The sequence below is a fragment of the Vanellus vanellus genome (assembly GCF_965231255.1).
Source record: "Vanellus vanellus genome assembly, chromosome: 2".
NCBI lineage: Eukaryota > Metazoa > Chordata > Aves > Charadriiformes > Charadriidae > Vanellus > Vanellus vanellus.
This window is the reverse complement of record NC_138906.1, coordinates 55,144,894-55,167,453: the sequence shown is the minus strand read 5'-3', so window position 1 is coordinate 55,167,453 and position 22,560 is coordinate 55,144,894. Positions and strand designations below refer to the sequence as shown.

The 22,560-nt window shown below is 41.4% G+C and overlaps 1 protein-coding gene across 1 annotated transcript in view; it reads left to right on the top strand.

The window, feature by feature from the left end:
- The window catches only part of HECW1 (HECT, C2 and WW domain containing E3 ubiquitin protein ligase 1), a gene marked incomplete at its 5' end in the record, with an annotated part of 190,958 nt that overhangs the window by 106,131 nt on the left and 62,267 nt on the right, over window positions 1-22,560 (top strand). The window contains 5 exons of the mRNA XM_082499170.1: window positions 6,090-6,232; window positions 8,267-8,367; window positions 9,620-10,987; window positions 14,434-14,535; window positions 19,933-20,083. Coding sequence (XP_082355296.1) covers window positions 6,090-6,232; window positions 8,267-8,367; window positions 9,620-10,987; window positions 14,434-14,535; window positions 19,933-20,083 — 1,865 coding nt within the window. The remainder of the gene's footprint in view (window positions 1-6,089; window positions 6,233-8,266; window positions 8,368-9,619; window positions 10,988-14,433; window positions 14,536-19,932; window positions 20,084-22,560) is intronic.

Here is a 22,560-nt window from a genome sequence, read left to right as displayed (position 1 = left end):
AAGTAGAGAGACACAATGGCTTTGCTTCCAGAGCAAGTCTGTTTCCTCGTAGCCATCATAATTCCAGAGGGATACAACAACATCCTAAAAAAGGAAGTAACTGAAGAAGACACTGAGAAAATAGTACAAATACTAACTTGTTCTATAGATCGTGGTTCTTAATGATTCATTGGGTCCATCTACAATAGTATTTTTGTTCTATTCAAGAGAGCAGTTTCAAAACAAATCGCCTGATCTCCCCACTAAGGACACCGCTTGGCAGTCTTAACGTGAATGAACTGAATTACTGTCAGCAGAAAGTAAGCCAAGAGATGTGGTTCAAGAGCGCACCGAACACTTTGCCAATGATAATGGGAGTTCAGTTCAGGGCACCAGCCTGGAGTTACTTCATGGTAAAACCCTTGCAACATGTCTGGATGTGGTAATCAGGTGCACAGCACCAGCTGCTTCGCTCTCCACATCTGCTCCTATTGTACCACATGTCTTCCTAATGCAGACATGGCCAATGTATTCCAGGGATCAGGAAGCATCAGTCTCCACAAGGCCTCCTTACTGCTGCTCGTGACGTGCTGTTTTTTTCCCAATATACATGGGATCTGCAGTCATTCCTTGTGTACAGACTTTCTGCACCCAGCTTCCTTTTAGGAATACACCTGACAGATAACCATTTCTTGTGACAGTCCTAATATGTTTCTAGAGGAAAATAGAAAGCTCTTCTCCACCTCTGGAGCTTAGCACTCAGAACTTCCCTGCACTCTCTTCCAAAGCCCCTAACTCTGGGGGTTTTCCAGTCTGGGATTCTTCCAGACCAGACACAGGGGCAGCTTGTTGACCACCTCAACCTTCCAGTGGTGTTCTTCACTGTGAGGGTGATCTCCACTCATCTACATCTAACCTGTAAAGAGGAGCCCTCTCATCCCTAGCTGATAAGGATCAGACAAGGGCACAGCTGTTACACTACACGGACAAGATGGTATCTGAGACTGTTTCTAGGGCCAGGTACCCTGTGCGAAACAGGTTGTTCCTAATGGTAATTTCTTGGCAGTTTTGTTGAGGCAATCTGCCATGTCCTCTGTGGAGTGTGCTGTGTCATGTATCATCTTAAGTTCTAAGAGTCATTTTGTACGAAGCAATAGTTGATGTGATATGCAGGGTAATGCACTGTGACTAATGCAACATTATAGGTAATTACTGGTTTGGGCTAATCAGAGAATAGAGATTTAACTTCTTGTTTGTTATCCATTCATCCACTGACTATTGTAGCTCAACTGTAAATTTTGGGACCAGTGATACCTTGTAAGAGTTTTTTTCCTCACATTTTATATAATGTGTTTTACCTGAATTTTGGTTAGGGAGCAAGTGAAAACATCAAGTTCGAGCCATCACTTACAATTTTTGTGGATTGTTCTTCCCAAGTGTTCTCCTGTTATCCAAATGAATACATAATCAGTCATTAGACAAAGTCTTTTCCTTGGGTGGGGCTTTATCCTTGAAACTATAGCTGGTTTGGTAGATGAGTTTGCACCTATGTTGAAATCCATGACTTCCTTTGAGAGTTTTTGGCATTAAAGTACAAAGAAAGCCTCAGACGAAGTCAAAAACCACGTCCATGCAGCCATTGTCAAGTTTGGTGGACCTCTGGACAGCTGGAGAGGCTAAACCTTTCGAAAAAGTTGTCAGAACATCAGAATTTAAAAACTGCCAGAAATTATATTTTCACTTTGTTCTTTGACTGGGGAAAAAAAGCCCATTTATGTAAACTTCAGTACACCCTTCTACAGTTAGTCTCAGTGTGTCTTTGGATTCCAGCAGGTTCCATGAAGTTCTTGACCAGTCTTGCAGAGTTTACACTAATGGTTGTGATTCAAGGAACTTAAATTTTTGTGGAAAAAAAAATAACCAAAGAACAAGCCCACAAAATGAGCGGTGGCCCCAGTGAAAATATGCAGCTGAAAGACTGCTGTCGTAGACTGTGAAAGAAAATGCACAGTAGCCAATGCCAGCTGCAAAACGTAAAAGAATCTGGCTTCAGGAATCACTGTCAGAAAAAATCAGACTTTTTTAAAAATAATATATTTGGCCTCATTGTACTAAAATTTGTGTTCTTGTTTTTCTCTGCAACCATGAATGTCATACTTCTTCTTAACGTTAAAGCTTACTTTCTGAATTAATTCAGTAACACTGAGAGTTGTGATAATAAGACAAGTTCCAAATAATGGAAGACTTAAGGTAAAAATTGTAATAGTAGCATCAAAAAATGGCAGCAGGCTTATTCTTAAAATGCAGCACTTTTGCTTATCAGCGGTGTAGTTTGTGAGCATGTGTAAGAAGCCACATCAAACTTCACTCATCCTGAAGAGAGCTGATTTTTATTTCTGTTGTGATCTTATAGCCTCCTTTTCTCTCCCCTCCTTGGGATGTATTATTAATCACAACATCACTGAGTATGAACCCAAGGGTACTGAAAAATTTATAATCGGTGTCTTTTTTTTTTTAATTTTTAACTTAGATATGAATCTTGCACTGTCATTTTCACAAACTGGCCATTGCTGTGTGACAATTAGCAAATATTAGGCAAGGAAATGATGTAATTATTGCAGCAGTAATATATTACTACTGTGTTATGTTAGTTATGTTGGAGAAGACCATGAAACTCGGGGTCCTTTCTCTTCCAGATAGACAGGTTAGTAAGGGCGGAGGCTTTGAACAGTGTAAATGCAGCTGATGCTTTCTGGCTAAGGTACAGGGGCTGGCACTTGTCGGGGAAAAAAGGTGGAGGAAGAGAGGGAAACTAGGATTTGATGGCGATTTGCTTACACATCCAAAGGAGACAGTCCCATCTTTAAATATCACAAGAACCTACAAGTTTTCAGAAGTGATTGGCGATTTTCGAAAATTAATTTATAAGTTTTTGAGTTCTCAAACCTAGGTGTTTTCCTGGGATCCATTTTTTTTCAACAAGCCAAAAGCCCATGCGTTCTGCCAACAAGGATTCCTTTGGTCTTTTCAGTGTGGATGTCCTGAGCCTGAGGCATCAGGGGTTGCCTTAGAAAAATCTTGCTTATTAAGGATTAAACTAGATGAGAGCAACAGCAAGAGCTGTGCTTAGATTATGGAAAACTGAATTATGTAAAATTATCACTATTTTACAAGCTGTGTCCAAACCCATTTCACTGAGTTCACTTTTGATCTCAAACTGCAGTTGTTTCCAAATAGCAAAACCTTTGAGCTCTGCCACAGGACACTTCTGGTCTTAAAGGCTTGATTGTATTTCCAAGATGCTGCTGTTTTTACATGTCAGAACATTTTCCTAGCAGAAGCATTTGGTAACTGTGACCATAGACCAGGGGCTGGTCCCAGGGCAGTCTCATATATCCTCAAATGCAATGTGGTTGGCAGGTGATGAAATCAGAACACAATTCGATTTTACATCATTATTCCTGCGTTTGTACATCTGAGAGGCCCTGCTGTTCAAAGAAAAAAGGAAATTTCCTTTGGTTGATTCCAGCATACCTTGCTCTGTGCATCCATGCTTTCTGCTCAAGTGCTGATAATTGCTCTGGAAAACACCAATGTGTTTCTTGTGCAAGAAAGGAATTGTCAGGCGTCGTTCTGCCTGATTTATGGAAACAAATGTCTGTGCAGATTCTAATTTGCTTCAGAGTTGTACCACAAGACAAAATATTAATAACATAGGAAGATGCAGATCATTAACCTATGTTTTACTTTCCACTTATGAACAGTTCAGTCTTCACCTGTGTGTGCATGCTCTACCCCACGGAGACTTTTTTACAATATAGGTATCAACAGCATAATAATGAAGAATTCATTAAATAGCACATTGCTGTACATTACAATAATCTCATTCAATTAAAAGTTAATTCCCTTCTTCTGCTTTCTTTCTTTCTAAGTGTCATGAAGTGGCAATTATCCAAGGTTTTTAGCAGGTGAAACAATAATGGCAGTACCATTTATTTTTATAACACAACTTTCATATACATGTGGAATTAATGTTCTCCTCTTTGTTATGTTTAGCTTCTTTAGTAACTTGTTGCAGAATGTAGGAGAAAATGAGAAGAAAATAATGCTTTAGCTGTTACTTGAATTGTATTTCTCTGATTATTTGCCTTTTGCAGGGCCTGATTAACAGAATATCCCACTCACATTGGTTTCACTTGAAGCTGTTTGAACTAAGCATTTCTGAAAATTAGATCATGATTCAATAGAGCAAGCAATTTAGGGCTTAACTCCAGGCCTTGATAACCCAGAGCATGATTCTGTTGTGAAGATTGGTTTTGGCAGCAGGAAAGCTAGAAAATCCTTTCCTCCATCTCAATATTCACTTACTACAGAAGTTGTCTTCCAGTTCGATACTGACCTTTCAGTTAAGTGAACAGCAGTCTTAACAGTTTTTCCACTATGGCGCACCACAGCCGAGATGTGCTTTTTTTGATTGATGATACTCTAGTAGTAGCAGATCTGTTTGGAAAAAGGATTCAGTGACCTGTGTCACCAGCTCCCAGTCTGTACTGGAATTTAGCCAATCTAGGAGCAAGCAAGGCCAAGTTATCCAATACGTTTGCTTTTCACTATTATTCCTAAATAGACATTTGCTTTCCCTATGGGGAGATGCCGACATCTCCAGGCACCCTAATGCTCCCATGCTTGGAAGCTGTACACATGGACTTCCTTACTCCTACAACCTCAAATATCACCCTCCTTGTTCCCGCCTCCAGTTTGCATGCACACAATCTCTAAAAGCTTATTGAAACGTTAATTAAAAATAAAAATAGATGCTCTTAAAATCAGATCAGCCGAGGTGGTTGTCTCATGTTTTAAAGCCCTTGGTGACAACAGTAGTTTTAGATGGTACCATTTCTGTCTTCCCCAGTATCACTTGTTCTGGTAGCCTGTGCCGTGGCTTACCTGCTGGCCTAGCTCTCTGTGGGATCGTGCTGTGAACCAGGTTAGGAGATTGAGCCGAACAGTCCATTCAGACTTTTTCCTTTTTGAGTTAGGGGCAGGGATGAGCAAGAGAGGGAGAGATTTCAAGATGTATCTGAAAACTCTGCTCGTGTATCCTTCACCTCACTAGATCCTCACTTCTCAATTGCTGAGGTGTGCCTCACGGCTGAAATACCGCAAATAGCTGGTCAAATGCAGAGAGGACTAATTGCACTTGGAGGGAAACGCTGACTAAACATCTCTCTGGACTGCCAGCCAGTTGTACTTACACATAGCTATTTAAAGTTTTTAGAACTTGGTGGGAATGAACTTAATCTGTGCAATTACGTTTAGATCCATAATCATTGCTAGGACAGAGTTCTAGGTGAAGGGTCTGGAGGACAAACCTTATGAGGAACGACTGAGGGATCTGGGGTTGTTTAGCCTGGAGAAGAGGAGGCTGAGGGGAGACCTTATCACCCTCTACAACTACCTGAAAGGAGGTTTTAGAGAGATGGGAGCTGACCTCTTCTCCCTGGTGACAAGTGATAGGACAAGAGGAAACGGGTTCAAGTTATGTCAGGGCAGGTTTAGATTGGATATTAGGGAGCATTTTTTCACTGAAAGGGTTATTAAACATTGGAATAGGCTGCCCAGAGAGGTGGTGGGTTCACCATCCCTGGAGGTGTTTAAGAAAAGGGTAGATGAGGTGCTTAGGGACATGGTTTAGAAGTGGTGGTGTTTTTATCAGGGTAGGTTAACGATTGGACTTGATGATCTTAAAGGTCTCTTCCAACCTCACTAATTCTATGATTCTATGATTCACTACATTTCTGTAGGTCTATTGTCCTTACTAACGGCGAGCCTTGTTTAAAGCGTTCAGATGCTACCATGACATGACTAAATGAAATTCCTGCATCTCCCAAGCCTGATTCTGCAGCATTACGCAGTACCTGTAGGGTGTTTTCACCTGCCTGCTTTGAGGCCAAGCTCTTTTTATTTGCAGGCCTATGCCCTGGAGTCCATGGACTATTTCTGTCCTGTGAAAAATCCAGAGACTTGCAGAAGTTGATAAGCTGCTAGCAGCTGTGCATTGTTGTGGCCTGGCCGACAGCTTCATGTTCTGTGCTCTTCCTTTATTGCAGCAATTCAGCTTTGTCTCCCTGCCCACGGATGTCCTGGAAATAGAAGTTAAAGACAAATTTGCAAAGAGCCGACCGATCATCAAGCGTTTCCTGGGAAAACTCTCTATGCCGGTTCAGCGCCTCTTGGAAAGACATGCCATAGGGTAAATTCACTGCTTACGCTACTTTCTGTTGTTTAACGAGTATGTTGCTGTTTTGAAGTCCCTGGTGATATATCATTATAGTGATATAATGATGTTGAGGGGAGTTATTAAACTGACAATTGTCTGATGAATGATATTGGTCTTAATTAGAATTTATAGGACTAAGGGGCGGAGGAAGAATTTGCTCTATAACATTATCTATTGCTTTTTGAAAAGTGAGAACTGGCATTCAGGAAAGAAAACTGTTTTTTGTATCATGGCTGCGAATCTGGAGAGTGCAATATTTTCAATTTTAATATTCTTTTAATGTTATCAACAGGCTGTTTTTCATGTTTCAGGGAATTACCTATGGACTAAAATCATGCCAGATCTGTTCCTTCTCCCTTTAATTTCTGGACAGTGGAAATATTATACAAAAATATATGTGGCATGTTGTAACTAAATCTTTCTGACCCTACCCTGCTGGCAAGGAATAACCAGTTCCCTTGAGCTCACCAGCCCTGCCCTGCTTCCCCTTTTCCATGAAAGTCCTGGGAAGGTGTATGCTGTCAAAGTAACACAAACCAATTTGAGGAAGATGTGTAGTATTCAGACAAAGTGAAAAAGTTGGCTCTAAACTTTAACGTTCAGACCTTGAGGAGCAGGGAGAGAAAGAGTCATCTCCTGAGGAGAACATACGCAGTGCGGTTTCCAAGAAGGCATTTTTGAAAATTGGATCTCGATTCAGCAGAACAGCAGGAAGCTGAGCTTGTTGGAAGTGGTTTTGAACAGCTGGTTCAGAAACTGGCTGTGATATTGACAGCTGAATCTACCAGAAGGGACTAAGCTGCCTCCCTGCTTTTCACGTAGGGAAGATCGAGTAGCTTTTTAGAAACCAGATGGAAAAGAACAGCTTGGGGAGGGTAGAGAGCCCTATAAGTGATATCATTGGCTTCCCTCTGTATGAGAAGATTTCTCACCATCTTCTGATTGTATCTTCCTATTTTACTTCCCTATTGTAAACACTGTATATCTGAGGATATACTTTGCCAAGAGCAGGGACTCCGACCTGCACCTAGATCTGGCTTAGTTTTAATACCATAGTGGCTTTTAGATCTCAGGCCAGCTCGATAAGATGTATACATACATCTTGAGATGATGTTGAGAAAGATCATGCGCAAATCTTGAGATTGTCTCATTTATATGAGTTTCTGATGCATGTGAAACGATCCTAGCAAATATATGGGGCCCAACTGGAAGTGAACTATGTTTCTTCAAAAGATGTATAAATATTACTATTTAGTGAACCATTTACACTCAAAAAATGCTTTGCAAAGATTGATTCAGCCGCATTTTGGGCAACTGGGAAGTTAATCTCTTCTATAGTTTCATTCTGTTCTGAGGGGTGGATGAAGTGTGGCAAAGGGAGGGACCTGCACAAGGACAGAATGGAATGGACCTTGTCAGGAAGGTGTTCTCCTGATATTTCAGCTTCATAGAGGTAAGAGGGGTGGAAAGAGATGAAGAGCAGTCATTCAGCCAGTTTGAGAAGAGAAGGTGGTAAGCGGGGACTGGCCTGTACAGGATTTTGAAAGAAAGGACAGGAAAGCTGAATTTTATGTAGATGGTGAAGGAAAGGAAATACAGAAATGCAAGGTTCTACAGAAGGGTAGATAGGTCAGATCAGCAAGGAAGTGAAGTCTTGTTACAATAGCTGAAGTGGGAGTTGTTTGCTTCCCATGTCAATATTTTCATACCCATACTGCAGAAGTTTCATTCCCACCGTTCTCTATATATACATATATATACATACATGCTTGTGTATCCCAGAAGCCTGTCTTATTCACTGCCTCGGCTGTTCCATTGTAATTGAAGACATTGTCCTCTCCTTCTCTGCCATTCGTTCTCTTGTATGCAAGTCAACATGCCCTCATGGCTGGGTTAAATAGCCTTTGAAAACCATTATGTATTCTTGTAGGACACAGCAGCTTTATCTATGCGCAGTAGACACTGGGTAGGTTATAGTCTATTGTGACGATATTTGTTTTCTTTCAGGGACAGGGTTGTAAGCTACACTCTGGGTCGCAGGCTTCCTACAGATCATGTCAGTGGCCAGCTGCAGTTCAGATTTGAGATAACTTCTTCCATCCATCCAGGTAATTCTCAGTCTTAACCCTTCATTTATTTAGCTTTTTTTTTTTTTGCATTCTTTCTCCTCAGAAATCTGAATTTGTTCCTGGCTCCTCTGGGACTTTAGGTACAGTCATGAGCAAAGGAAAGTGTATAAAGTCCCCCGTCACAGGATGCATTGTGAGTTGCAAATTATTCCCTGTTTCCCCTTAGCTTAGAGCTACTGGTGTCTTGTATCCCCCTGTTCTTGACTGCTTCAAATATTTTGCCACATCACTGGGAGAGGAGAGGGTAGAAAACTAAAGTCCCATCTGCTTCTCTATCACCTGTCCTGGGGAAGTGCTAGATGGGCTGTTATCTGTAGAGCCACCTGTACTTGAGCACTTCATAAATAAAAATGGAGAATATATTAGTGGAGATGATTAGAAACTTTCTCATTTTGATTATTTTTAATGAAAAAAGTAAAACAAAAAATAATTCAGTGTTTGTCTCCTTTCCTCCTGTTTGGTTTGGTTTTGGTTCACATTCTCTTGTAGTCATTAGGAAGTCACTGTCATTATGGTGTAAGTTTGAACCTTGGTTTTCATGTCAAAGTCTCAATAGACTTTGCTCAGGGACTTTTTGTCTCTCTATGGTAGTGCCCTCTCAGGTACACTTTGTCAAGCCAACAGCAGCTGCATTAGTGGTTGGAAATCATGACCTGCCCCTTGCTGGAAAACCCTGACTTCTGTCTTTTGACCATTTGGATGTTGTGAAGGAGCCTGGGTTGTCTGGCATCTGGGAGGAGGTGTTACAGATGAGGATCACATCAAAAGATGTTAGGGGAAAATTTCCACCTTTCAGAGGTGTGAAAAATAGTTTTTTAAGTTCTCTGTTGTGGAGTTCTCTCAGCTTCAACATAACAAGAAAAATGTCATTAAAACGTCAGAGAAGGCTTCCTTGTCATTCCCATGATATTCCCTTGAATGCCAGTTGGCTCAAAGAGGAGTTTCAAGAAGGTGTTAGCTTCAGGTTATGTTGCAAGGAGGCAAGGTGCTGCATACAGATTACCACCATGATTGTTAAATCCACTGTACAAAGACTCCTAGCAAAAAAAAAAAAAAAAAAAGAATCAGTATTTCTTGATAGTTGCTCAGTTGCCCGCTCATTTCACACTGTAATTTATGCTTTTAATTTTCTCAGATTGCTGTGGATGCCTGTCCCCCCACAGCCAAGCTTCTGGTTCAGTCAACGTTTCTTGTTAAAGGAGTAAGTAATTTCTTTTCCTGTCTCATACAGATGATGAAGAGGTCTCCATTAGTGCAGATCCTGAGCCAGCTGACCTCTCGGAAAGCCCTGTGAACAACCCCACAGAGGAAAGCCTCGGTGAGCCTCCATGCATCAACACAGTGACCTCAGAAAGTACAGCTCCAGAACAGCTAAATGGATACAGTGTGAACAGTGTCGATAGCCCAGGTGCTGTCAAACCACCTGGGGAAGTCAACCAGAACAGCTTAAATGAAGAGCTAGCAGGAGATGGGGAGGTTGATGCGGTGCCAGTTCCTGAGCCCTTGGAATCCATCCCAGGAGAAGTGCTGCCTTCTTTGAGTGCTACGGACCTCACAGAGCAGCTGGCTCTGCTGGCTTGCATGTCTCCTCCTGAGACCGAAGTTAGGGAAAATAACAAAGTCAATTCTGGTACTCAGGGAGATGGTGGAGTCTTGACCAGCATAGAAACATTAGATATTGATGAGGTGAGTGCAGATGTGCATGCTGGCAAGGACCTAGAGAAGAGTCAGGAAGAAGAAGGGGCTTCAGCCCAGGAGGAGGAAGACAACAAGCTACAACTGAGGACCACAGCAAAGAGGAAAAACAGGCCATGCTCCCTGCCTGTGTCTGAACTTGAAACAGTCATAGCTTCTGCTTGCGGTGAGCCAGAGACCCCACGCACGCATTACATACGGATCCACAACCTGCTCCACAGCCTGCCCTCAGCACAGATGAGCAGCGATGGGGAAGAAGAGCAAGATGGTGGCAACGGTGGGGAGAACGATGAGGAGTCTACAGTCAAGGAAGCGTTGGAGAAGGAGGTGGTTAGTGAGAGTGAGACAGTGGCAGCAGAGCCTCCTCTGGAAAATGAGGCTGAAGAGAACTTCAGCCAGAGCACAGTGCCTCCTGGGACCTTGGATGAGCAACTCTCTGACCTAAATGATGGGCTGTTGGATGGGGAACACCCCAGGACAGGAAGCGAGAGCGAGTCGAGCTCCAGGCCCAATGGTGACAATGAATGCGATGCGTGCGACACCTCTTGCTACAGCCCCTCTTGCTACAGCACTTCCTGCTACAGTACCTCCTGCTACAGCACTTCTTGCTACAGCACCTCCTGTTATGACAGTAACAATCGCTTCTCCAGCCATACCCGCTTCTCCTCTGTCGACAGTGCAAAGATTTCTGAGAGCACGGTCTTTTCCTCACAGGATGAGGAGGAGGAGGAGAACAGTGCTTTTGAGTCAGTGCCAGATTCAGTCCAGAGCCCTGAGCTGGACAGGGAGCAAGTGGATGGCTCCTCCCAGTGGCCAGATGAACTAGTAGCTCATGGTGGGAATCCACAAAGAGCCACAGAGAGTCTAGACACCCCAATAGCAGGTCCAAGCAGCAGAAGAGAAGGTTAGATCCTGAGAATCGATGCGCTGAGCAACCCTGATTATCTGGATGTCACAGAAGGCATCAGATAATTGCGGTTTCAGATAGCTCACGGTTTATTTTGTAAAAATTTGGGGGCTGTGAGCTGGGCCAGGTATCACGGAGGGTTGGATAATTGAGCCTGTCCATAAAAATCCCAGCAAAACCAAATAAACCAGATGGGGAGTTTTTATATATGGATTCCTGTAGATATATATGCATGTCATGGTTTGGGCTGGGCTGGCCATTAAAACCAAGACAGTGCATCATTATAAAATCAAGATTAGCTGCTGTAGTTATGTGGCAGATCAGCATTATCACATCCACCAACTCATTCTTTATTTCCTGGGATTGTTCCATTTCACATATCTGATGTGCTGCCATGTCTCTAATAGTCAGTGAGAGGACCAGCTTGTACTTGTCAAGGGGCAGATATGCTGATTTACACCAGGTAAAGATCTGGGCCGGTGTCTGTATGTGATCGGTAGCAGTCATAAGCATGGAGAACCCAGTTTTCTAGCCCTGTTTGTTGCAGTTCCTCAAGTACCAGAGAAATCTACCTCAGGTTTCACAGACCATAAGGCAACTCAACAGAGATTATTTTTTTTTCCTTAGGTGCTTTGAAAATTTATTGAACAAAATTCTCATCTCCTCATCCTTTTCTAGAGATAAAGCATGCAGAAGAAAGTAATTTTTTTGTCTTTGTAATTTAGGTACTGTTTTTCCTAATCCCTCCAAACCATTACATCAAACTCCTTCCTTTAGTAATTCATTTTATGTTGTGTGGAGTTACATGAAGGTGGGTTTGACCACTCATCTTTTCTTCAGCTAGTGTATCATTTTTCTCCAGCTAAAAAAGTAAAGACCTCAGCAGCAGCTAAGAAGTATGCAGCAAGGTCAATAGATAGTTTTTGTATTCCCAAATCCTGAGTCGTGTCTCCCACTGTAAGTGACACCAAATTAAAATGGCACCAAAAGGATAACATATTTGGGGATCACTGGGAAACCCCAACCAAAGTATCCTTCTGCCTTTCCCCTCTCCGTTCTCGATTTATTTACCCTCAAATTCCACTGCCCATAGACCCTGCGGCAGCAGAAAGAAAGGTGTAAGGGCGGCCTTGCATGCTAGACTATGTAAAGGCTTTGTAGACAGCTGGGCCTGGACAATTGCTTACTCTGCAGAGCAGAATCTACCCCAAAGAATTAAATTCTCAGAAGCGCTCAGAAGTACAGAAACCTACGGTTTCCTTCTTTGCTGGCGAGGGTCTTTGCGTGTGGACAGCATTCATACGCAAATATACCTATGGGGGCACGGGTGTGTGTGTGCGTGTGAAAGACCATGCTTAGAGATTTGATGGTTACCTTGGACTGTGTGTACTTTTGAGATGGGACTGTGTGGGGAGAGGGTGTCTTCTGCATATGGATTCAGTACAGCTCCAACATCGTGCCCCTTGAGCCTGTCTAAAGGGCACTGTGATGTTCACGGTGGCTTTGCTGTGAGTAGTTGAGAAGAGAGCATGTCTGAAGGGCAGCCCGGCTCTTAGCACTCTTTTGGTATCACCGGGGGTGATTCAGTAAACATGCACCTTCCTTCATGACTCGGCAGCTGTTACAAATATAGTAGACGTGGTCACCTCCATCCACTCCAGGTGACCGATACTACCATGCTTCCGCTGGCTTGGCGTAACTGTCTTGACTAGGGGAGAGTCAATTATGGTGAGGTAAGTAAAGAAAAAAAGACGGATGATCTGGTAGCTGGTGCTACAACACCTGTAGTAACAGCACAATTTTTAAGGCTGCAAGAGATGGACTTGTAGCACTGAGTAATAACTCACGTAACTCTGCTATCTGTTCAAAACATGCAGCAGATGCGACTGTGAGATACGCCTATACACAAGTGGTTTAATGAAGAGATTTAACAGGCCATACGGTATCATCAGAGCACCTAGAAGAGGGAGTATTTTTGTCTAAGCAATTTTTCTTGCTTCTGGATGGTGTGAGATTTTTTTATGGTTTTATACATAATTGGCTTCTGCCTTCTACCTGTTGATTGTTTAAAGAAAAAACATACTTTTTGGTAATATTTTTTTTTTTACATTTGATAGTTATATGTTCGGGTTTTTTACAAAATGTTCATGCTTAGACTATTAAGATTCTGACATTAAAGACAGGTAAACCAGCCAGCACACAGTGAGTTTGGCTTAGCTGAATGGTCTGATTTTTAATTTTTAAGTATCTTTGTGTAATTTTCTGGTGATGTTGGAAACACTAAGTATATTTTTTTCCCTAAGCTGCATCTTTCTGATGCATGTAAATGTTATATTTATGCAATTAATTAACAGGCCCACCTGTAGCTGGAGGTTATAGAGAAAAACTGTTAACACACAACATGAAAATGTGTTCATTGGTAGGATAAATTGTCCTGGTTTCTAAGGTTTTAAGGACAGACCAAAAAGGAATCTTAATTCTGGAACCTGTGAAGTTTTAATGTGCAGGTTCCTTATTCTCACAGTTAAGTCTAAAATCAGGAATGCTTTTTCATCCCTACTATAACTTCTTAGTTTCTTAAAGGATTCTATAAACATTGGCTGGATCTAAAGTTACTTGTTCCTTTCAGCAGAACATGAGTTTGGACACTTGCTTAGATTTCATTTATTCCGTATTTAGATATATAGACTTATAGACAATGTTAGTGTTTAAAAACTTCCTCTGCACTGTCTGCTGTGTGTCTCTCCTTCTTCTTTCCCTCTTCTGTATCTCAGGTCTTCTTTCTTTATCTCGGATACTGACTATGTCTCACTATCTTTTGTCCTCCTCTTCTACCACCTGTCTCCTACCCGTTTCTGGTCCTTCTCTCATTCTCCTTCCTTCCACCCAAGATGGACTCTTTGAATTTTGAAAAATACCTATAGAAGGGGATGATCTTCTGCTTTGCAGGGACTGCCAAATCCTGCCATTCCGGTCCACTTATACACCCATTGATCTTTTGGAAAAGCAGAGAAAGATCCAAGGCAGCTTTTAGCCTCATATTCCACTGATGGGATGCATTAAAATTTGGAACCAGGATTTTGCAAGTTCCTGCCAATTTATGCAGAAGCTTGAGTTTGATTGTACATGCACAGTATTTCTCAGAGATCAAGCCTGATTCTTCTCTCGCTTACACTTGTGTGTCTATGAGTCCAGAATCTGGCCCATAATAGTTTAGCATTGACGCAAACCTGAGATCAGAACCTTGACTGCATTATTTTAATAATTCTTTGGCATAAGAGTTGTTATTAAAATAGTGCCTGAAAATAGGAATAATCAGAGCTGCTAGTACACCAGGCTAATGTATTTAAAAAATAATCACTTGTTTTACAGAAGCACATTTTTTTGAACCACATTGTGAAAACAGTGAATGACTGTCAATGTCTTGAATATCTCGTCCGTAGGTGATTGTCCTTTACTCCATAATTCTCAGCCAGTCAGCCAGCTTCCTTCTCTGAGGCCTGACCATCATCACTACCCAACTATCGATGAGCCTCTTCCACCAAGTAAGCTTTAGTTTTTTAATTTATTGCATTTTTCAGCTTTTCCTGTTAACTGAAACAGTGTAGAGGTCAGTATGTCTTTCTAAATAACCCCATCTGTTCTGTATATACATTCTCCAGAACACAAGCAATATGCCCTTTTGTGTCCCTTATTTGATCCTGACTTCAAGTGTTGTCATGTTATTTTGGACAAGCTCCATAACCTCCCTCTGCCTTGGTCCATCTTCTTCCTTAGCTACCATGAAATGAAAATATTTACCTGTTTCCAGTCAGCGTGTTTAGACTGGAATGAGTGGGCATCTGTCAGGTGTCCCAGAAGCCTTACTATAAAGCTTTCTGGGTGGTGTATCAGCAAAGTACTCTGATTTTTCTAGAATGTTTGTCTCCACATTTTCCATAACCACCTTCAAAGACGGTTTGGGATCGCAGTCCCTGTGGTTTGTCAGCTCTGCTTGCATGTCCAGCGGGAACCCTTTCACAGTCAGGATGCTCCTGGGATGGACAGGTCCAAATCTGAGCAAAACCAGCAGAAGCTAGAAAAAGGCAGCTCTTTTTCTAGAGACACCAACAAGAGTGGTCTTGTTGTACTGTCTTTGAATTTGATAATCAGTGAATTTTATTTTCATTGTGGACTGTAGTGGCGTCTGCAGTTGCGTTGGATAAAAATGAGAGGGTCTTAAATAGCGTGATTGGTTAGCAGGCTGATAATAATGGGATTTTTACCACCGAATCAACTGCTGGAGATGTTTTCACATGTCTCTGTAGCCTTTCTCTTGTGTACCCCTGGAGGATTACCCGCTTTTTGCATTGGCGTGAAGTGCCCAGCAGGGCGCACTCTATGCCCTTCAACGTGCTGCTGAACACCTTTCAACTTCAGCACATGATTTAACAACCTAAAATGTGCAGTGCCTCAGAAAAACAACCAGGCGTATAAACAAAGCACTCTATTTTTTTTTTTTCAAAGCCCATGTAGGCAACACACTTACTTGGCCTATGGTGCCCTTGACAAATAATTCATCGTTTACCAACCGTGCTGTCGGTATTCCCTAAGCCGAAAATAGCCCCAATACTGGCGTCAGCTGCACAGTAGCATGAATGATTCAAATGCCTTTAGCCCAATGAAGTCTTATTAGAGTCCCACTGTGGCTTACCAGTGAATGATGAAATGGGAACGGTTACCTCTGTAAGAGGCAAACATTTCTCTTCCTCCCACTCTTACCTCAACACTTTGTGAATAGAGCACATTCCCCATTAGATGACTTAATGATAGGACACTGACACCAGCTCCGGTAAACAAAACATACTGTGAATCTGTTCCATATTCTTCCATTGCCAATTTAATACATTTTTCTTCTTTCTTATAATTATCCTCAAAAGGCAAGTATTTCTACCATTGGTTTTCACAAATGCTTTCACAAAAGGGTTTAAGGACATGAAATGTGATGTGTGATGATACAATTCCGAAGTTATATCCCTTTGGAGAATTTCATTTTAGCATTTGCATATAACATCATTTTTACAATAAAGGCTGACACCGTGGGCTTAAATATGTTGAGCTTAATGGGAATAGACTGTGCGAAGTTAATCTTGCCGGGAAAAAACTTGAATTGGATAATATCACCTAGGAAGCTGTTTCCAAAAACTCTTCATGAAATGTCAAGGTAATTTTAAAATGAAAACTATAGCCTTAATCTAGAAATGTCTCTTTATCTGGTACTCAGTATCACTATCTCAGTGCTTTTAATGCCTCATAATCCTAGATAAATAGTTTTCAATAACGTGAAAAGAAGAAACTTTATATTTTAAACCTGAGTTATATGACCAAAGCTGGCTTACTTCTCACATGCAGCATTAGCTTCCATCCGTAAGTAAAGTTGAAGATAATTTACCAGTGCTGCAAGTTCAGTGTTGACTGGTTTTAGTTTGGTCATGGAGAAACTTCTGGACAGTCTTTGTCATTTGAATAGTTTTCTGAATAATTTTGTTTCATCATAACCCCACAACAGTTGGTCTTAGGGAAGAAATTTTATTTCAGACAGTTTTATTTAGGAAAGTAAGGCAGAACAGGTTCATTATTTATGTAAGAATGTCATAATGACCAGTCTGAACGTTAAGGCCTATATGAGATTGACAGAATTGACAGAAGATTTGCAGAGTTTGTATGGCCTCATGACAGCATTAATAGTCACCCCTTATTATGCGTGTGTTTGCTAGTAGTGCTGGAAACCCTACAGAACTGAAGCCAAGAAAAATATATGTGCCCAGTTCAGAACTGCTCTTTGCCGAAGGTGTGGCTGAGCTTGGAAAGGAAAAGACAGCGTATTTACTTTGCCCCGCCAGGATTATGGTCCTGCCAGAAAAAGTTGCGTCTTCTGGTATAAATCAGAGCAGTTTCAGAGGCTGCTGTGAAATACGACTCGGCTGATGGAGGGGGATCGCTGGAGAACAGAACCAGTACTGTCCTGTCCCCAGCCTATGCTCCAGCATGCTCTTACTGTGAAGGTTAGATGGAGGTTAGTCTCTGTTGTAGTCGCAGTCTTATTTTGCCTGAAAAACTAACAAAAGACCCTGAGGAAATTTGGCTGCTCCCTAGATCGCCTATGCTCCTGAAGGAGCATGAAGGGACTTCAGCACAGCTCAGAAGCAGAGTTCTGTCTGTCAGTTCACCTGTCAGCCTGTTCGTCTCTCTGTGCAGGTACCCATCCATCTGTCTGCAAATCTGGTATCATATGCAGCTTCAGTGACTTGTGTGACTTATGTTGTCTTGTGGGAAGGCAGAAAGTGCACCTGCCACCTGTGTACAACGACAGTATCGGCACCTGCCACCCTCTGACAGTCTTCCCAGATGACCAAGAAAAAGAAGAGTTATTCAGCTGACTAGAAATGCTGTTGCAAGGAGCAGTACTGCTATAGGTTTCTCAAAAGCCATGGGACACACAATTCCTAATATTTTAGCATGCCAGTGCAAGTGTAAGCCCATGGTTTCAGGTGTATATACCCATAAAGCAGCGCTCACAGATAGGTGTAGTTCCTGTCTATACATACTGCTGCTGCATGTCTGATACGTCCAACAGAAATAGGCTTCCTGAAGTTGTAATCCAGTCTACATGATCCTGACCTGATGTTTTCATGGTGACCTCCAAGCTCTGGACAAGTTGCGTTGCTGCTAGATTTCTAAGCATTATGCTTAGGAGCTTAGGAACTCCGAGTTGCGTTTAATTAGAATTAGACAGACACTGCAACATAGCCTCTAGAGCCAGTAGTGCATGGGGCTGGATTATGAGAAGCCCTTGTTTGACTGTGTAATTGGGTAGTATTATTTTTATTAGGTGTCCAAAAGCAGACTTCAGACCAATATGACCAGTTGGTGTCTTCTTTAGGCTGTCTGGTGTGCAGATTGCCTATAAGCCTCTAATTATCCACCAACCTTTATTATTATCAACTTGCTACGTGTATATTACAATAGTGTGGGGTGAGGGCTAGGATTTGTCCTTTGCCAGACAACAGCAAGGAAAACGAAGATCTTCCTGATGTTAAGGTACAACATGTCACCTTTCATCTGGCCAAGAGTATTTCCTTGAGGATATTGCAGATAATGCATAGGTCCAGAAGGACCATTCCCCACCCACAGTGGTACACCTGCCACCCATGACAGCGTGCTCAGCAAGGCTCTGGCCTTCAGCCTGCCTTATGCGTCAGTCTGATTTTCTTCAATGTGTATCTAGTCTACTTGATGTGCTGGTTTTCATCGTCTTATGCTTTAGACATTGTTTTCACAAAGCTGTAATCTTGTTCTTGAAACAGCTACAGCATCCTTGGGAAACTTTACCTGATGGGAGGAAGAGAGAGTCCTTTCCTTAAAATTATATGGTGATGTTCACAGCGAGAGACGCTGTGTGTGTACCTGTGTTATGACTATAGGTTTTGCATCTATCAGGACTGAGGAACTTACAGTCAACTTTGAAAGAAATAATGCACGTGCGTATGGCTCTTGTTGGTTTGGAGTCTTACAGAAAATTCCTCCAAGGACTCCCAGTGCCCATCTTTTAAGGTTTGTGGGATTAACATGTCAGGGGCAGCCAGCCATAGACTTAAGACAGCCTACTACACTTAGCTGGGACTAGCCCAGATACGAGAACTGAGTTTAGCCAGGACTAGCATTCAAGGGATGGGAACTAGTCATGAAGGATTAGTTTCCAGATACAGCAGGAGGAGGTACAAGTTCAGTCCTACTCTTAGAGAGCAGGAGATAAAACACATAAAGTATGAAATGCAGCTGCTCTTGAATTTGATTATAGAAAACCGTAGAAGAAGGAACGGGCTCATCAGGGAGGAGGGTATCAGAGTAAGAGTATGGGAATAAGAGGCAGTGTTTGCCCCCAAAGGTAATCACCATATGTGGATTTGTGTGTGAATGTGAGTGAGGTTTGTATAAACACGTGTAGAAAGTATGTGCATATATTTACATAGATATGTCATCACCTGATGGATCATGTAGAAATACGAAGCTAGCAAGTCTAATTTATATCACTACTTCATACATTCCAATCAATTTGATATGTGACTTTGCTAGCTAACTCACTTCTGAATTTCTACTATTCCAAATACTTTTTTTATCAACATTACCATTTTCCACAAGCCGTCGTATACCAAATAACTTTTAGTTTTTAGTCATGGGACAACTTAAACATTAGTAGGAAACAATAGTGATGGAAGGCTCGATATTATGCTGCAAACTTTTGATGTAGTTAGCATTCATCAGAGCAATAGAGTTATGATTCTCATTAGAGATGAGATTTCTAAGGATATGTTCAACCAGGCTGTGATCAGTTTTCAGGGGATCCTTTAACTGCTGTATGGTATCCTTTGAAGCCACTTCATTAAAAAGAGAGTAATGAATCATGTTTGTTCTGAACACATAACAAAAAAGGAAACATGGGATTTGCCATATTGTTTCAGACGTAATCCTTTTCTACTAAGGGTCGGTTCTACGTGGCTACCTCGACCTGCAATGAACCCAACCAATTAGTATTACTAATTGTAAAATTATCCAGCCCTTTAAAAAATGTAGCCACTATGTCACTTGTTTTTCATAGTCTATGGTAGTGAATTCCATAGGCTACACATGTGCTGTGTGTGAAATGTTTATGTATATGCATATACTGCATATACATATATATAGACAAGCACATAGTATATATACACATTTGAATGTATACTTTGAATATATACACATAATATATATTCCACGCATGTAGACTATATTTATATATAGTATCTCTTGTGTGTATATACCCTGTCTGTGTATATGTATGTGTGTGTATATCTGTCTTCCGCATTTAGGTTTTCTGGAAGGCATCACACTGACAGCATCACCCCTTCCTTTTTTTCCAACCCTAGATTGGGAAGCTCGGATAGACAGCCACGGCAGGGTATTCTACGTTGATCATGTCAACCGAACCACTACATGGCAGCGCCCCACAGCCGCAGCAACGCCGGATGGGATCCACAGGTCTGGCTCCATACAGCAAATGGAGCAGCTGAACCGACGGTGAGCACTTGCACCTCTATTCCCTTGAGATCTGCGCTCCTCTTTTTCCACACTGCCCCACCAGCTTCCTTCCTTCCCCAGTGCATCACATTGGCTCCCTGAGGATTTATCTTTCCTCCTTGTCCAAGTCCAATCTACGTGTTCCTGTCCCTACTGCTGATGTCTTTCATCCTGCTGGTGTGCCCCTGGTACCCAAACTTGCCCACATGAGAAGTGCTGTTGAGTGAAAGATGTTGCAAAACATTTCAAACAGCAGGAAGAGGCTTTTGGAAAACTTCTTTGAAATGACTCCGAGAAGAGAAGGAATTGTTCTTCCAAAAGATGGAGTCACTTTTGCTGTTTAAACTGTAAGAGTGGTATCGATAAACTGTAAGAGTGGTATCGATAAACTGTAAGAGTGGTATCGATGGGTTGGCATCTAGTGTTACACTGCAGAGGTTTCTGAGCTGACTGTTATTGAAATAGTGTTGCCATATCAGTGTGGCATTACTACTCAAGCTAATTAGGCCTGTTGAAAAGTCTGTCTCCTTTTCCAGGGCAGAGCACTGCTCTAATAGGACTATACACGTTTCTAGACATAGACAGATCTGCTTAGTGTTGCATTGGGCTCTGTAAATCTGTCAGTTCATTCTGAGCTGGCTGAGATACCTCTTAACATGGTGCACATTTTCCCTTTCTTTGACTAGTCCATACATAGATTTGTGTATCATTTCCTTCTTATGCTTGCTTTTGAGACTGAATTTAAGGGGAAAGAGAAAAAAATAAACATTTGGTCAACAATCCTCCCTTTTTACCTCAAAAAAGGTTATTTTTTTATTACCTGCTTACTGTAATGATAAGGTTTCTAGAAAACGACAAGCAAAACTGAAATTATATTCTAATCATAGCATGCAAAATGCCACAAAAGTTTTTTGGTCTTTTTTTTTTCTGTGCTAAAAGAAGGATCTGCAACTGAGAGAAGGTTGCAGTGTTTCAAAGTGCTCTTTTCAGAGCGCAGAATAGTTTGGGAGTTACCGAGTGTAAAGAGAACTGGGCCCTGAATGACAATGACAAGAAAGTTAACGTAACTTGTGGAGAGCAAACCAGCCTTAATAAAGTGGTTGTTTTGCAATGTAAGTTGACACCATCAACACACTCTTGAAGAATTTCTCCTTTTTTTAACCAAAATTCGTTATTCTGGATAGCATTTCATAACATGTTATGTCTTGCAGAGGTGAAAGAACCTGCTCAGTATTTGTTTTCATTATAGCTTTCCTCAGAATGTGTCAAGCTACCATGTTAATATTAAAAACAAAACTAAAGAAAGTGAACAATTAATGTAGGTTCTTTGAAGGGTTTTACCTGACTTCTCTGCCATTTAGCATTTGTCTATAAGAGGGTTTTGGACCATGTCAAAGTTCAGACTGTTTGGCTGAACACAACTGTATGTTGTGGACATACATACTTTTTTTTTTTTTTTTTTTTTGAGGTTGAACCCATGTAAGTGCAGCACAACCCAGGAAAGGAATAAGTGCTTGTGAGAGTTTGCATGGAAATTTACCATTCTGTAAGTTAATGCAGGTTAATCATTAAACCGGCTGTCTTGGCAGAAACTGAAGGGTAGGCATTGTCTTCACAACCTCCCTGTTTCGAACTTTATTATTGCATGTTTTCGTGTAGGCTGCCTGGCTTTCTTGGTTATGAATTGATTATCACTGGCTTGGGTTGGGAATTGACAGTTAATAGGACTGACATTCTTTGAATCTCTCCATTTTTAGTATTCCCATATCCAATTACAGAGTGAGAAGTATGGAGGGTTTCACAGTGGTGTATCTCTCCTTACCAGAGTCCCGTTGGAGACTAAACACTTTGCAACTTAATAAACATGAAGTGTCATGGCTTCTTGGGACAGAGGAAAAAAGCTGATGATTCTCTACTGTCTGCCATAGATCTCTGTTGATTTGAGAAGTTGAATACGGAGGTCTCCTATTGTTCCCAAGTTTGGGAACAGTTCCTAAGAGTCTAGTAAAAGAGATTCGTATTGAATCTCTGAGCATTTGTCCAGTGGCAAGTCATTTCTGTATTTTCAACCTGGCTGTTACAATTTTTTAAACTTGTTGTTCTCCTAAAGCTAATTTCAAATATTTCATGTCTCAAGATTGTGAGGAAAACCACTTTTCATAAATTGTTATTATCAGCACAGTGGAGCATTGGGCTTTGTTTGAGCACTCAGTTTAAAAATACTGTTTTGTTGTATTTCAAACTTCATTATTTGAAATGTTCTTCAGCCAACACACCTGAGAATCATTTTAGGTGAGGAAACAGCAAACATAGACCTTGCTGATAGAATTAGCAGCAGAGTGAACTTTTGCTCTAACCTCAAACAAAAGATGGACTTCAAATCACTTAGCAGTTTGAAAAAACTTGGCGACTTTCCTTTTTAAACCAATCTGCTCACTTTTCAGCTTCCTTGTTTCATTTGTGGAAGGGAATGGAAA